General features: G+C 39.1%; 1 protein-coding gene across 1 annotated transcript; it reads right to left on the bottom strand.

Moving 5' to 3' along the window:
* Positions 1-6,881: 6,881 nt before the first annotated feature.
* LOC127228088 (olfactory receptor 52H1-like) lies at positions 6,882-7,811 on the bottom strand. Its single transcript, XM_051192527.1, has one exon. It carries the CDS (start codon positions 7,809-7,811, stop codon positions 6,882-6,884), a length of 930 nt encoding a protein of 309 aa, XP_051048484.1.
* Positions 7,812-15,762: the final 7,951 nt, after the last annotated feature.

Genomic DNA, 15,762 nt, shown 5'->3' with positions numbered 1-15,762 from the left:
TCTCCAGCCTAATCTTAATTCCTTTGTTCATCACTGCTCCTGTCTGCAACATGTCAGTTCTTTTAAAGTTTATCTCTTAGAGGTTTTGATCCTTTTCATAAAGACAGTTCTGGCTCTTTTGTATTTATGGCTTCTAAGTTTCTAACAGTTGTGTGTGTGTGTGTGTGTGTGTGTGTGTGTGTGTGTGTGTGTGTGTGTGTATGTGTGTGTTTTTGTATTTTCTCCAGCCTGCAGGCCTTCTCTTTGGGTGTCCTAGGAGTGTCTACACCTTCTAATTTTCAAATGTAGTTCAGTATCTTTCCTCTGACTCATTCCTACTCTGAATCCTTCATTTCTATCCATGATTTTGCCATACTCCCAGATAACTCCTGTAACTTCTGGGTTGTCAGTGGCAGGACTCAGTAGGAATATGTAGCATGCTCCAGATTGTCAACAGTTTAAGAACAGCCATGTACATGAACATAGGCAACAGAAGGATGGAGGGGAGGTCATATTGGGAAAATTGCTTGAGGACGTATGAAGGACAAAAAATTGAGATTGGCCATAGACATCAGTCAAACCTGAGCTGATGTGCATCTGGGTCTCAGGCCTCCTTAAGGCTGAGAAGGGCTGTTAACTTGGAGGCAGACACCATAACTTAATTGTTATGTGATGCTCCATGTGCTTAGACATCCAAAGTTTGTAGAGGAGGACTTAATATCTCTAGGTCATCCTTTACCAGAAATGAACCTGGTGTATACTTAATTCTGTATTTTCCTATCAGGCATGTACAAGCTTTTTATATTGCAACATGACATTGCTTGAGAGTTGTGCAATTGAGGTACACCCTTCACTACAAAACCTTATAATATTTTAAGTAAATTATTATTTTGCATTGGGGCACATTTATAGCTATTTTGGCTGCAGATTGGACTTAACAATATCTATACCATCATCATATTGTTGTTAGTGGATTTAGTGGGTTCTGGGTACTTGTTACACTTTGGTGGATAGCAGCTACGGGTATTGTCAGGATGTCACCCCTCACCAGGTTGAAAAAGGAGCAGCACTAAGAGATGTTTGAGTAGAATTTGTTGGAAGGCTGAGAAATGCCCCATTATTGATCTGTGAGTGAAAGCTCAGGTCATCAGGGGTTGTATTTCCATTATGAAAGGGAAATTTCTGATCTATATCCACAGGTACCAGCTCAGAGTACATATTTAAATGAGATCTCTTAAGGTATTGGCCACTGTGACTTCCTTGCCTCCTAGGACTAGGAGGAATGAAGGGCTATTGAAAAACCCAGAGTTGGGAAGGGAGTTAGTGTCTGTGCTAAAGCAAATCTTTTAGGTAACTCCTAGAAAACAAAAATTTTAGTCAGGCGTTGATGGTGCACACATTTCATCCCAGCACTCGGGAGGCAGAAGCAGTATGTCTTGAACTCTGTGAGTTCAAGGTCAGCCTGGTCCACAAAATGTGTTGCAAGCCTGTTACACAGAGAAACCCTGTTTCAAAAAACAAAAGAAGAAAAGATGGTGGCAATGTCATCTATAGGAATTAGCAAGTGTTTACCAAAGTGAACATGTATACACTTCACACATGGTATTGGTTACACAGGTATTCAGGAACAATGTTATTTCTCTCTTTCAGCAGATAACAGTGAGTTGGGTCTAGGCTCCTTACTGAATGCTTTACCTTCTCAAATCACAAGCTTACAGCAGTAAAATCTGGTTTTATAGTTCCTCTGCAAAGAAAAAATAGCAATCAAGTGTAAGGAGAGAGGAAAATGGAGAAACTGTTTCCCTCAACTATTGTTGCTGCCACTCTCATGATTGCTTAGATGTTTTCTTGTTGCTAAATAACCCCTCAATTTGGGCCTGTAGACCTGGATACCAAGGGAATCCCTCACTTGGAAGCATTAGGACCTACAGTGAATGTGGGGAAATAGTATGCATGATGTTTACATGTGTATAAGTACACATTCCAAATCCAGTCCTAGGTACTGTATCAGAGTGTGAGGTAGGCTGGGTGTAGGTCAAAGGTAGATAGTCTCTGACATTAATTCATACAATACACAAAACCTTCTTTGTCCTTGCTTCTTTTGTTATTGGTCATCCTTATTTCTCTTGCACATTTCAGTTGAAATATATCTTTACCCTTTTTACCTCCAATCTGTATTTACTCTTCTTTGTCATGGATTGTCATGGAAGCCAGCCCACTAAAGTCAATGTTAGTCTCCTAAAAGACAATCCAGTAGATTTCTATATTAATTTTCCAATCCTCACTGAATTTTCTGGATGGCCTCACATCATTTCTTTTTGTTTGACTTGTCAAAACAACAGCAACTTCCTTTCCATTCATAGGTTTGTTTGAAGAATTTACTTCTCATTTCAAAGTCCATGTGAATGTAGTTTTGTGCTGACATATTCTGTCCTGTTGCTATGAACACAATCACTATCTCCAGCTCCTTCACTCAAATGCTGGGTTCCTTTATTTCTCACCTTTCAAGTACAGTCTTCTGCTTTCATCAGACTTTCTTTCCTTAGTGAGTTATTCCCAGTCTACTTTCCAATCTAAAACAGAATTAACTAACAAAACATGGAATAATGTCTTGCATATACTTACCCTTCTAACTCCTTCCTATTTTCCAGCTCACTGCTATAGTGAGCGTATGATAATCTGCTTCTGAAGACACTGGCTTATTCTTGTTTTATCCGATCTACTACAATATAATTAAGTCTTTGCAAGTATCACACCAAGGCAATATATAGCAAGCCAACAGCCAACATCAAACTAAATGGTGAAAAACTCAATGTGATTCCTTTAAAATCAGGAACATGACAAGGTTGTTCACTTTCTCCATATCTCCTCAATATTGTACTTGTACAAGCTACAGCAATAAGATAACAAAAGTAGATCAAGGGGGATGCAAATTGGAAAGGAAGAAGTCAAACTTTCACTATTTGCAGATAGTTTACATAAGTGACCTGGAAAATTCTACCAGGGAACTCCTACAGCTTATAAAGTGGCACAATTAACTTAAAAAAAATCAGTAGCCCTACTATATATAGAGAGACAATAAAGGGACTGAGAAAGAAATCAGAGAAACATTACCCTTCACAGTTACCACAAACAAAACAAAATATCTTAAACACTAACCAAACAAGTGCTAGATGTCCTATTTAAAAAATCATTTATTTTTGACAATTGCATATGCACATAGAATATTGTGGCCATACTCATCCTCACTATTGCCTTTTCTAATCCCCTCTTCCACTTTTGCTAATCTGTTTTTTAAATTTTATTTTCTTATCTTACATGCTAACTACAGTTCCCCCTCCCACCCTCCTCCTGATCTCCTCCCACTGCAACCTACCCCAATATTCTCCCATCTATCCCCCCAAAAGGGTAAAGTCTCCCATGGGGGGAGTCAACAAAGCCTTTCATATTAAGTTGAGGCAGGACAAAGCATCCCACCATAGGGAATGGTATCCAGAAAGTCAGCTCATGCACCGGTGTGGTGATATATTATTTATGATTTATTAAAGCTTGCCTGAGAATTCAAAAAGCAAAGCCAGCCTCAAGCTATAGAGATAAGGCAGTGGTGATATACACTTCTAATCCCAGCAGCCATAGAGCTAGGTGGTGGTGGTACACACCTTTTATCTAGGACTCAGGATTAAGAGGTAGACAGATCTCTGTTAGTTCAAGGCCACACTGACTACACAAAATTGATCCAGTCCTAAAAGAAACAACTCATCAACTTCAGTTACATGGTGAGATTGAGGCCAACCTGGGCTCTGTGAGACCCTGTTTTAAACAAAGCAAAGACTGCTTAATACAGAGGATGTAAACTGATAACCATACCCCACAAGTTCTCACACACAGATTTCTAGAAAGATTAGGGTGAAAATACTTAAAAGATATTAATAAATAAAATGATGTCAATCTCTCTCAAAAAAAGAAAAAAGGAAGGAAGGAAGGAAGAAAGAAAGAGAACTCACACAAAGGTGAGCTCAGCACTTAAGGATCACATGCCTTTAATCCCAGCACTAGGGAGGTGGAGACAGGCATGACATGGCTGGGTGGAGAAAGGAATATAAGGAAGAGGAGACAGGAACTGACAGTCTTTTGCCTCTGAGGATTGATGGGGAAAGGATTGCTGTTTCATCTGGGTAGAGGTAAGATCTACTGGTTTGACAGCTTTGCTTCTCTGATCTTCAGATGGTCAGCTTGAAGCTTGAACCCCAATATCTGTCTTTGAGTCTTTTATTAATTGATACATACCAGGAACAGATCCTGGTCTCATTTCCAGGGATACCTTCCCTGCAAAACAAACAGAAAACAGAGCAAGCCACACAACTTGCCTACATGCAAAGGGCCCAGCTTGGTCCATGCTGGCTAAACAACTGTCAGTCTAGAGTTTGTGAGTTCCCACTAGCTTTATTCAACAGTTTATAGATTTCCCCATCATAGTCTTGACCCCCTGCTCATATAATCCCTCCTCCCTCTCTTGGACTGGACTCCTGGAGCTCAGCCTGATGGTTGGCTGTGGATCTCTGCATCTGCTGTCAGTTATTGAATGAAGGCTCTATGATGACAGTTAGAGGGTATTCACCAATATGTTTACATGGAAGGGTCAGTTTAGGCACCATCTCCACCACTGCTAGGAGTTTTAGTTGGGATCATCCTTGTGGATACCTGGGAATTTCCCTAGCACCAGCTTTCTTACTAACCCCATAATGGCTCTCTCTATGAAGATATCTCTTTCATAGCTCTCCCACTCTGTCCCTCCCCCAATTCCACTACCCTGTGCTCTCATGTTCTCATCTCAAGTCCCTTGCCCTCTATTGTCCCCTATCCCCAGTTTATTCAGAAGATCTCATCTGTTTCCCCTTCCCAGGATGATCTATGCATCCCTCTTAGTGTTCTTGTTACCTAGCTTCTGGGTATGATTTGCTTTAATATCTAATATCCATTTATGAGTGAGTACATACTATGTTGTCTTTTTGAGTCTGGGTTACTTAACTGATCATAATTTTTTTCTAGTTCCATCCATTGGCCTACAAATTTCATGATGTCAGTTTCTAAAGAATGCTTGAAAACCCAGATTTGGAGATGTTACCTTCTGCTGTTTGTTCTTTCTTTGGAAGCCTTTCCTGAGAGGGCACTATTATTCCCAGGAAACTCTATCTGGAACTCCTGACTGGTTCAGCAGGGTTCTCTCAGTGAATTTCTGCTGGATGTTCTCACATTCTGACTTAATGATGTTATGTTACCAGTCTGGGAGTCAATCTACGTTCAATTTTTTTTTTTGTTTTAAATTTTGGCTTGTTATATACTTAATAAACTCTCTCATTCAAAGCCCAGAGCATGGCTATCAGAGATCATTGTCCACACTACACAGAACACCATCATGTCCTGTTTCATACAAAATAACAGGAGACAGACTATGATAACACAGAAGTAGAACATTCCTTCGGAGCAGCTTGTCCCAAGAGTCATACAAGTGCAGATGAATTGAAAATAAATTAAGCATGAATCCCCTTAAGAAGGATTCAGGGCTTGGAGTTGTATGAGGCAGAACACATAAACATGGTCCCAGGACAATAAAACCATTGACAAATTTCAGCAAGGTGAAAAGGGACACGACACACACATTGTGAATTGTAAGATGCTCACTCTGCTATTTGTAGATGGGGCCAATTATGGGGCAAGGTTGTAACTTCTTACAAAAAATCCTTATGGAGAGATAGATAATAGGTTGGAACATGGTCAAATTTGATTCCAGAACAAAGGTGAAAATGTAACACACAAACATGCACTCAAACACACCCACATCCACAATCACACACACACACACACACACACACACACACACACACACACACACACACAATCACACCTCCACCAGGATGATTTATGAGCACTTCAAACTCAAGTGTTCAATTCAAATGCTGAACTGTATTTGCTACATGAGAGCATACAAGAACAGAACACAAACAATCAGCTTGGCTTTAGCATCCATGTTTTGGTGGTGCCATTTACTATAAAGGAAAGTGAGGGGATACACTTTTTATAAAGGGAGATAATGGAGGAATGTACTATTTGTACAAAGGCTGGTTGGAGTTTCTAGATCAGCTTTGAAGAAATTACTTTTGAGGGATTTATAATCCATGTGTGTGAATTCATAATTCAGAGTTCAGAATTATAGAAACCCCTGTATGCATAATATATCTACTAATATATTCTAGACGTTTTACAACTCTTTCCTTTTACCTGTACACTAAATCAACTGACATTTTAAAAAATATTTTAATTAAATATAGTACTACTACAAAAAACATAAGTCACAAAAATTATTTTTCCTCAAGGATGCAGTTAAGAAAATTGTAATAAAAAAGAACAACTCTATTAAACCTAAAAAGATCAGGGGAGAACGGGATTAAAGAGAGATGCTTGTCTTTTTTATTCATGTTTTAAGCAAGTGAAGGAAACAGGAAGAATAATGATCTGAAGAAGTGTAAGCACAAAAAGTAGTAATTATACAGAAAGGATTAGAATTGGTAAGTCCTGGACAAGGAACAGTACAGCACACTGCCCTCATTCAGAAGCTGTGAAACACAAGGGTGTTAGGAAATGTCAGTCCTTCAAACATCTATCAGTTGTGGTGTTGCTCATTAGCATAGACATCCTCAGGTTCTTCTGTCAAAGTGTATGACAACTAAAGCAAAAGAAGCCTTGATTTTTCCAGCGATTTGGTAGGCCTCTCCCCTTTCCTCTTCACCTGTACTTTGTACATAAGTACAATGATCAATCACATTTCAAATAAACAAGAGATAAAAATTTCACTAAATCAATGTTGCATAACTTTAGCTTTCAGTGTACACTCATCGTGTCTTTCACAAAGAGAAGAAAAGAAGGAATTTGTCCTGGATCTGCTTTATCTTCACTCCATAAACAACCAGATTTAGAGCAGGAGGGATTGTCACATAGAAGTTGGCAAATAAGATGAGAATGTTACGAGGGACACTGTGCCCAAAACAATGAGCAAGGATGGAGAAGAAGGCAGGTGTATAGAACATGAGGATGACACAGACATGGGAACCACATGTGCTCAGGGCCTTTTGGCGGGCACCCTGGGAGGAGAGCAGAAAAACTGCCCTGAGGATGAAGATATAGGACACAGCAATCAGGATGACGTCTGAGATGACAGTCATGAGGGGAACAGAAAACCCATACCAGATATTGATAGAGATGTCTGCAGAAGAAAGCCTGGCGACACCTATATGCTCACAATATGTGTGAGGGATAAGACGTGTCTTGCAAAATGGCAACCTCTTCAGCAGGAAAACATCTGGCAGGATGACTGAGAAGCTCCTCACAACAATGCTCACTATAATCTTGACAATGACCTGTGGAGTCAGGATGGTGTTGTATCTCAAGGGCAAACAGATAGCCACATAGCGATCAAATGCCATGGCTAACAGGATAGCTGAGTCCACTACAAAACTGAAGTGCAGAAAAAACATCTGAGTAAGGCATCCAGAGAAGGTAATTTCTTGGGAGCCAAACCAGAGGTTACTGAGCAGTTTGGGTACTGTGGCAGTGGACAAGATGAGGTCTGTGCTGGCCAGCATGGACAGGAATATAAACATGGGCTCATGGAGGCTCTGCTCCACTGCAATCAGATAGAGGAAGATGTAGTTGCCTACAATAGCCACAACATAGATGACACAAAAGGGAATCCCAATCCAGATGTGGAACTTTTCCAATCCAGGTATCCCAACAAGGATGAAGGAAGGTGGGTTGTAACAGCTTAGGTTGTGCATGGCCTCTGTGGGATCTGCTGGTTCTTGAGCCTGAGGACACAGATATTCGTTTTTTTTTTTTTTTTTTTTTTTTTTTTTTAATTATGAAACTGTTGGCCATTGGCTATGGTTTCTTATTGGTTACCTCTGACTTAACTATTAACAGATTTTTTTTCTATTAATTGAAGTATTTCCACATGGTCTTGGCTTACCAGGAATGCCAGACCTGCATCTCCTTTGCCTATTGCATTTCTGCAGAAAAGAGAGAGATTTCCTATTTGTCCTTTCTTATATTTTGATTCTTCCAGGTATATTATTTCTTGCTTGTCTGTACAGACCTTCAGACCTCTGTGGTTAGCTAGTGGCAGTATCTGCCATGCTACTCCTGCCTGGCCAATCAGTCTTTTATTCATCAACCAATAAGGTAAACATATATACAGAAGAGCATTCCCCTTCATCTCCTCATTTCTGTCTAAATAAAAAGAAGGCTTTTACCTTTAACAGTAAAATTACATATAACAAAACAGGTATTAAGCAAGAACTATAATTTAAAATATTTAGTTCATTAACATCTATCCTATCTTTGTGATTCTAAAGTCTCATATGTAACTTATCTTTAATCCTAACTAAGGAAACTATAACCATAACTATCTGTTTTCAACTTCATCAAAGACCACAGAAGGATAGTATATAAACTCTAGAATTGATAGAGACAACTCACTGCCTTGTCAGTCACACGGAGTTCTTCTGTAATGTTCTATCTTCAGCCCATAGGCCACAGTATGTCTGGCAGCCTTCTCAGCAAAGCAGGCAATTTCAAACTGTCTGCCCGTATTAGTAGTTTGTCAGTCACTTTTCTCTGTGTTTTGCAGAATGTCTGGCAGACTCTTCCATGGAGCAGAAACCCTGTAGCACTGGAGGACAGAGCTTCTTTCAGAATTGTTTATGACAAGTAGCATTTCCACTCTAGTGCAGAGTGATGGTGACAAGTCAGCATTCCTGCAGGAAGCTCTTCCTATTTCCAAGATGAAAAAATATGTAGGTTGATTCTCATTGCCTATTGTATTTGCCAATGGCTTCACTTCATTTTGGTATGTATTTATATTGATTAATAAGCAATATATATAAAGGTCTCTATGTAAGTCAGAAATCACTTGTGATTAAGACTCTTTAAAATAGACCAAATTTAAAAAGAGGGGAGATGCATGTGTGAGGGTGGAAAAAAGGAGAGGAGTGAGAAAGGAGAAGAAAAGATAAAAACATACGTATTACAATGCTATACTGGAAGTGAAGAAATGGCTCAGAGGTTAAGATAGAGCACTGCTCTCCAGAGAACCTGAATTCTGTTCTCAGCACCCTTGTAGGACAGATTACAATCATCTGTAACTTCAGCTCCAGCGAATCTGACTTCTTCTTTAGGTCTATGCAGGCATCGGCACTCATCTGCATATCCACTTTCACCTACACATGTATACATGTGAGTTAAAATAAATGTTAAGTTTGTTTTTCAATGTTTTAATTTTTTAATGGATGAAGTTGAGCTGTGAGAAAGAAGACAACTGACTTTTATAGGGTAAATCCTGTGTTTCAGACAATACATTTGATAAACTGATGGGTCTGACTGATGGAGGAGGAAAGCTAATGCTGGGTGCTGTGAGAACTTTGGCTTCAGTGATTGACATGTGGTTTGGTTTAGTGTATAGACTTTTCAGGATACAAATATAAGAACATGCATCTTTCAGAAGACAGTGGGAAGTGGTAAGCAATATACACCAAACTATAGGAGAAAGGTATAAACCCAAAGGGTGTTTTTTGAAAACTCCTAAAGTTTAGGTCCTCAGAGGATATGGTCTGAACCTGAAGTGATCTCATCTCTCTATGGTCAGCATTGGAGATACCCCCACTGCCAGTCCAGAGAAGCCTCCATAACCAAACAGATAGAAGAATTTATGCAGGCAAAGTGCCCCCTGAGTCCCATCTCCTGGAGCAAAAATAAAGAATCATAGAGAAGTTTTGCCTCAGTTTTCCTTTCTGATCTGCTGGTGTCTAGAGCCTCCCTTGTGAGAATCCCTAGCTTTACACTAAATAGAGCCGACATTTTGGGATGGCACTAGCACTGGAAATGCCCTTTGAATTCTAACTCAGTTTCTATGACCTATTTTAGAGTTGTTTTTTTTTTTTTCTTTTTAAACACGTGAAAGAGAATGATAATTGGGCCATTGATACCAGGAAGTCCTCCACTGTTGAGCACCTACAGATTCTGAGTCATACAAAGGTAAATAAATGTCAGAGAGATTTGGTACTTATCCAAAACCTAGGCAATTAACCATAATAATGTTACAAAGCCATTCAAAGGGCCGAGAAGTGACTTGGCAGGCAATTCACAATAGTTCTACACTAGGACCTGTGGTATGGATCTGTAGTCTTTCACCCAGGAAAAGAAAATCTAGGGCATCCTTGGCTTTGTGACATGTTTTCTAGGTCTCCAGTCAGTGCTTCACATGAGTGAGCTACTCTTTCTTAATTTGTCATTGGCACTTGCCTTAACCAGCCAGATCAAACACATTGCATCTACCTGAAGAAATGCAGATGTCCATTGACAAACACAGCCCCTCAAAATATATTTTCTAAGTTCCATTGCATGACCTGGTGCAGAAAAAAAACTGTCAACAAACAGAACCTCTACAAACAATGTAAAACAGCAGACATTCCATGATGTTCTCCCTATAATGATGGCACATTTGGCTGATGAGCAAATAAACTGTGGAAGACCACACAATATCAAAACCAATCAGTAATTTAGGAAGTTTAAGTTCAGCCTATTAGAGCACAGATTTGCTGTTACTTCCATCCCAGTCTCAAGAATGAGTCATGGGTAACACATCAAAGAGAGAAATAACCACTCACCATTGAAGCTATGAAGGAGTCAAAACATCAGTACCAAGGGATCTTGGTTTAGTCAGAACATATTCTAAACACATTTCTTTCACCAAAAGACCTCTACTGAAACCCTGTTTTTCTGTGTATATTAGCTGTTCTAATTAGCTGTTTCAAATCAGTAGCTTCTTATTAAGTGCCTACTGCCTTATCATAGATTCCTTGGTGTTGGGCCAGTGAGATGGCTCAGCAGGTAATGACACTTTCTGCCAAGCCTTTTGAACTAAGTTAGACCCTAGGACCCACACAATGCAAGAAGAGAACTGACTCTCACAAGTTGTCCTTTGACCTCCCAATGTGTACCATGACACAAATGAATGTATACACTTGTACACACACACACACACACACACACACACAGAGAGAGAGAGAGAGAGAGAGAGAGAGAGAAATAAATGTGATTTTAAAAGGTTTCAGAGAGAATCACTGGTGTCAGAAAGAACATTTTCTCTCTCCCACAGACATGTCTTCAGAGCACAGTCCCTTAGACACTGAGTGAACCAGAATTGTTCCTCACTATCCCACTGCAGTTGTCAACTCATCAGAGTGGACTCTCTCTTTGATTCACAGGAGTGATTGAGACAATTTGGAAGAAAGTGGGCATATTTTCAGAAGGGAAAGATGCTGGTGAGAGGTAAAAGAAAACATTTATGCATGGCTCATAAATTTTCAGGAGGTCATTAGGGTGGAATGACCTCTCTATTTTCATTTTCACACTAGGGATAGGACTAACAGCGTGTCATTTCCCTTGAGGAGGAATGTATCTTGAATGTTTTAGCAGGCTTTAGAAGTTGTGTCCCTGGGAGATTTATCAAGAGACAAATCATACAATTTGTCTAAGTGTGTTCCTGTAGCTTTTGTGCCCTTTAGTCAGTTTATATAAACTTGCACCAATCCTATATAAGTAACATTAACATGTTCTGGATTCTTCATGTTGAAGAATAAACTCTACAGTTCAGTCTCCACATTTTTCTTTGCCTTTTCCATCACTTTTCACTGACTGTTTCTTGATTTTCAAATAGACACAAATACAATTCAGATACTGGTTACATAGAATCAATTTGATAGCTTTTATGGTATAGAATGTTTATATTATAAATATTAAAAATGTATTCTATTCTTTCATTAGTGAGATTTGTTAATTGTCTCAATGGATTATAATCCCCATATTTACTTAGAATAGAAACTATCCTGTATTATTATAAAATTGGGTAAATATTTTTTGTTTTTTTATCTTCTATTCCTTGACAATTTTGTATGTGTATACAATATTTCATATCTATCCCCTATCTTCCTTGATATTAATCCACACATCTATGAACACCTGATTTTGACAAAGAAGCTAAATTTATACAATGGAAAAAGAAAGCATTTTCAACAAATGGTGCTGGCACAATTGGGTGCTGACTTGTAGATGACTGTAGATAGATCCATATCTATCCCCATGCATAAAACTTATGTCCAAATGGATCAAAGACTTCAACATATTGAATCTCTTAGTGGAGAAATTTGGAGGTACCTTTGAATTAATTTGTGCAGCAGACTGCATCATGAACATAAATAACACCAATAGCACAGACATTGAGATAGACAGATAATAAATGGAACCACCTGAAATTGAAAAGCTCCTGTAAAGCAAAGGACACAGTCAACAAGACAAAGTGGCAGCCCACAGAATGTGTAGATATTCACCAACCCCATATCTGACAAAGGTCTGATCTCCAAAATATACACAGAACTCAAGAAGCTAGTTACCAAAACACCAAATAATTCAATTAAAAAGTAGGGTACTGATGGGAGATGTCATTCTGTATATGTTTCTCATACTGGTTAATAATAAAGCACTGTTGACCAATAGGAAAGGAAGATAGGAGGGACTAGGAGACAAGGAGGAAATAGGAAGTGGTAAGGAGGAGTCAAGATGGAGAGCCCGGGGAAAGCAGTATGCCACCGGCTCCCCGGTAAGAGAAATACATAAATCAGCAGAAATGGGTTAATAATTAAAGGCAGAGCTAGCCGATAAGAAACAAGTAACCGGGCCAACAACATTGTATCAAATACAGAGTCTCTGTGTATTATTTGGGGCTGGCTCGGGCTGCCGGACAAGAGTGGCGGCCAGTGGAAAAACCTATACCCCTTACAGATGGCGCCCAACGATGCCCAAATTCCCAAATATTTATAAATGTTTGTTTTCATTTAAATGGACTTGGGTATAAATGGGTAATGATCACAGCCAATTATTTTTAAAGGTAAAAAGGGAATTATGGTATTGATATGAATACTTTGTTTTGGAATGGATTTTCATTTATTGAAATAAATTTAAGGTCAATTTTGTAATTAAGTATATGTCTCCTCTTGTTTAGGTATTGTGTTATATAACTCATTTAGAAATGTAATATATAATGTAGTACAGATTTTTGATAGTTACCTATGATAGTAAAAACTTATAGCTAGGTGAATTAGGTTTTCTAGATATGCAGAGATGTATTTGAGATAGATAGGAATTCTTCAAACCTTTCAAAGATTTAGTTAGGGTTTTCAAGATACACAAGATGTATTTAAGATAGACAGGAATTCTTCAAACCTTTCAAAGACCTACAGAATATGACATTTAAAATGGTTTAGGGTTTTACTTGACAATGAGACATAAATGCTCCTGGTAACACCACCTGTGTCAGAAAGGAAGATGGACATTAAAGAAAGACGTTATGGAGTTTACTTCCAATATGGCAAGACTAGCCATTTGGACAAGATGCTGCTCTTGTCCGGACAGTTTGACTTTGTGCTATATAAACTGGACATGCAGGACCCACAGAAAAGTGATTACTGATTCAAGATGGACATTACTATAGAGTTTCTGCTTCATGAAAGAGTCTGTCAGACAGTCTACAGGACACAAAAAAAAGTGACGGACAAACTGCCGATACAAAAAAGACAGTTTAAAGTTTCCTGCTTTGCTGAAGAGTCTGCCAGACACACTATGGCCTATGGGCTGAAGATGGAAAATTACAAAAGAACTTTGGGTGACCAAGCAGTGAGTTGTCTCTGTCATTTCTAGAGTTTATATATTATCCTTCTGTTGTCTTTGAAGGAGTTGAAGACAGATAGTTATGGTTATAGTTTTCCTTAGTTAGGCTTACAGATAAGTTACATATAGGACTTTGGACTCACAAATATAGGATAGATGATAGAATAGTTTCTTTTAATCTTGCTAAATGTTAATGGACTAATTGTTAATTGTGATTCTTATTTGATAACTGATGTGTTATATATTTTTGCTATGTTAAGGTTAAAACCCTTCTTTTTATTTAAACAGAAAAGAGGAGATGATGGGAGATGCCATTATGTATATATGTTTCTCATACTGGTTAATAATAAAGCACTGTTGGCCAATAGGAAAGGAAGATAGGAGGGACTAGGAGACAAGGAGGAAATAGGAAGTGGTAAGGAGGAGTCAAGATGGAGAGCCCGGGGAAAGCAGTATGCCGCCGGCTCCCCGGTAAGAGAAATACATAAATCAGCAGAAATGGGTTAATAATTAAAGGCAGAGCTAGCCGATAAGAAACAAGTAACCGGGCCAACAACATTGTATCAAATACAGAGTCTCTGTGTATTATTTGAGGCTGGCTTGGCTGCCGGACAAGAGTGGCGGCAGGTGGAAAAACCTATACCCCTTACAGGGTACAGCACTAAATAGAGAATTCTCAATAGAGGAATCCAAAATGGCTGAAAGTCACTTAAGAAAGGGCTCAACATCCTTAGCCATCAGGGAAATGCAAAGCAAAACAACTCTGAGATACCATCTGACTCCTGTCAGAATGGCTAAAATCAAAAACATCAGTGACAGTTTATGAATGAAAATAGTTCAATTGGCTCATAAGAAGTGCCATTAGTAGAAGGTATGACCTTATTTGAATAGGGTTTGGCCCTGTTGGAGGAAGTGTGCCAGTGGAAATGGGCTTTGGGTTTTCAGTAACTCAAGCCATGCCCAGTGGCTTTCTCTCTTCCTTCTGCCTTCTGATGCTGATGTAGAACTCTTCACTACCTCTCCAACACCATGTTACCTCCATGCTGCCATGCTTCCTGCTATGATGATACTGTACTAAACTTTTGAACTGTAAGCCTGATGTAATCATGTTTTTATTTTTGAGTTCATTATGGTAATATATTATTTATGATTTATTAAAGCTTGCCTAAGGATTCAGAAAGCAAAGTCAGCCTCAAGCTATAGAGATCAGGCAGTGATGGTACACACCTTTAATTCCAAGGCTCAGGATTAAGAGGTAGATGGATCTCTGAGTCTAAGGCTACCCAAATCTACACAAGACTGATCCAGTCCCAAAGAGAAACAGCTCATACAAAGATGGTCTTAGCACCTGGAATCACATGCCTTTAATTCCAGCACTAGAGGGGTATAAAAGATAGAAGCAGGGTCTTTAGTAGAGTACCAGGGATTCATCCAGTCACACTGAGGACAGGAATCATTCATTTCCCAGTCACATTGAGCAGAGGAAGACATTTGAAGTCTTAGGATTCTCCAGCCACACTGAGGAGAGGCAGCAGTCTGATGTGAGAGCTAGTGACCAGCTGATTTGCTTTTCTGATCTACAGCTTGAAGCTTGAACCCCAATATCAGATTCTGGGTCTTTCATTTATCATGTGGTCACAGTATCTCTTCACAGCATTAGAAATGGCTACTAAATACACAGCAAGGAAAAAGTAACCAAGCTGAGCGTATACATGTGCCACCACAAGTAGTTTTGTACAGTGCTGAGAATCTACCCCAGGAGACCATAATGCTAGTGATGCTCACTGTGACAGCAAACCTCATTCAGACGCTACACATTTTCATCTTCTAATTCAGGGGATGCAGAAGCAGTATCAGAAGTCTTTAATAGAAATTCTAACTCAAATGTGGGCTCCTGAGACATTCTGGTGAGGGATTCCTGAAAGGAATGAAATGAATGTATCACATTAACACTGTGAAGAAGACTTGGTCTGTTCAGCAACAGAAGATATAATCTGTTGAACACCA

This window comes from Phodopus roborovskii, unplaced genomic scaffold (genome assembly GCF_943737965.1).
Source record: "Phodopus roborovskii unplaced genomic scaffold, PHOROB, whole genome shotgun sequence".
Lineage (NCBI taxonomy): Eukaryota > Metazoa > Chordata > Mammalia > Rodentia > Cricetidae > Phodopus > Phodopus roborovskii.
Note: the sequence above shows the minus strand (reverse complement) of the source record. Positions and strands in the feature narration are given on the sequence as shown.

What these genes read in the sequence shown, in the direction of transcription:
- LOC127228088 (XM_051192527.1), bottom strand. Translation starts at nt 7,811, where the DNA reads ATGCACAACCTAAGCTGTTACAACCCACCTTCCTTCATCCTTGTTGGG.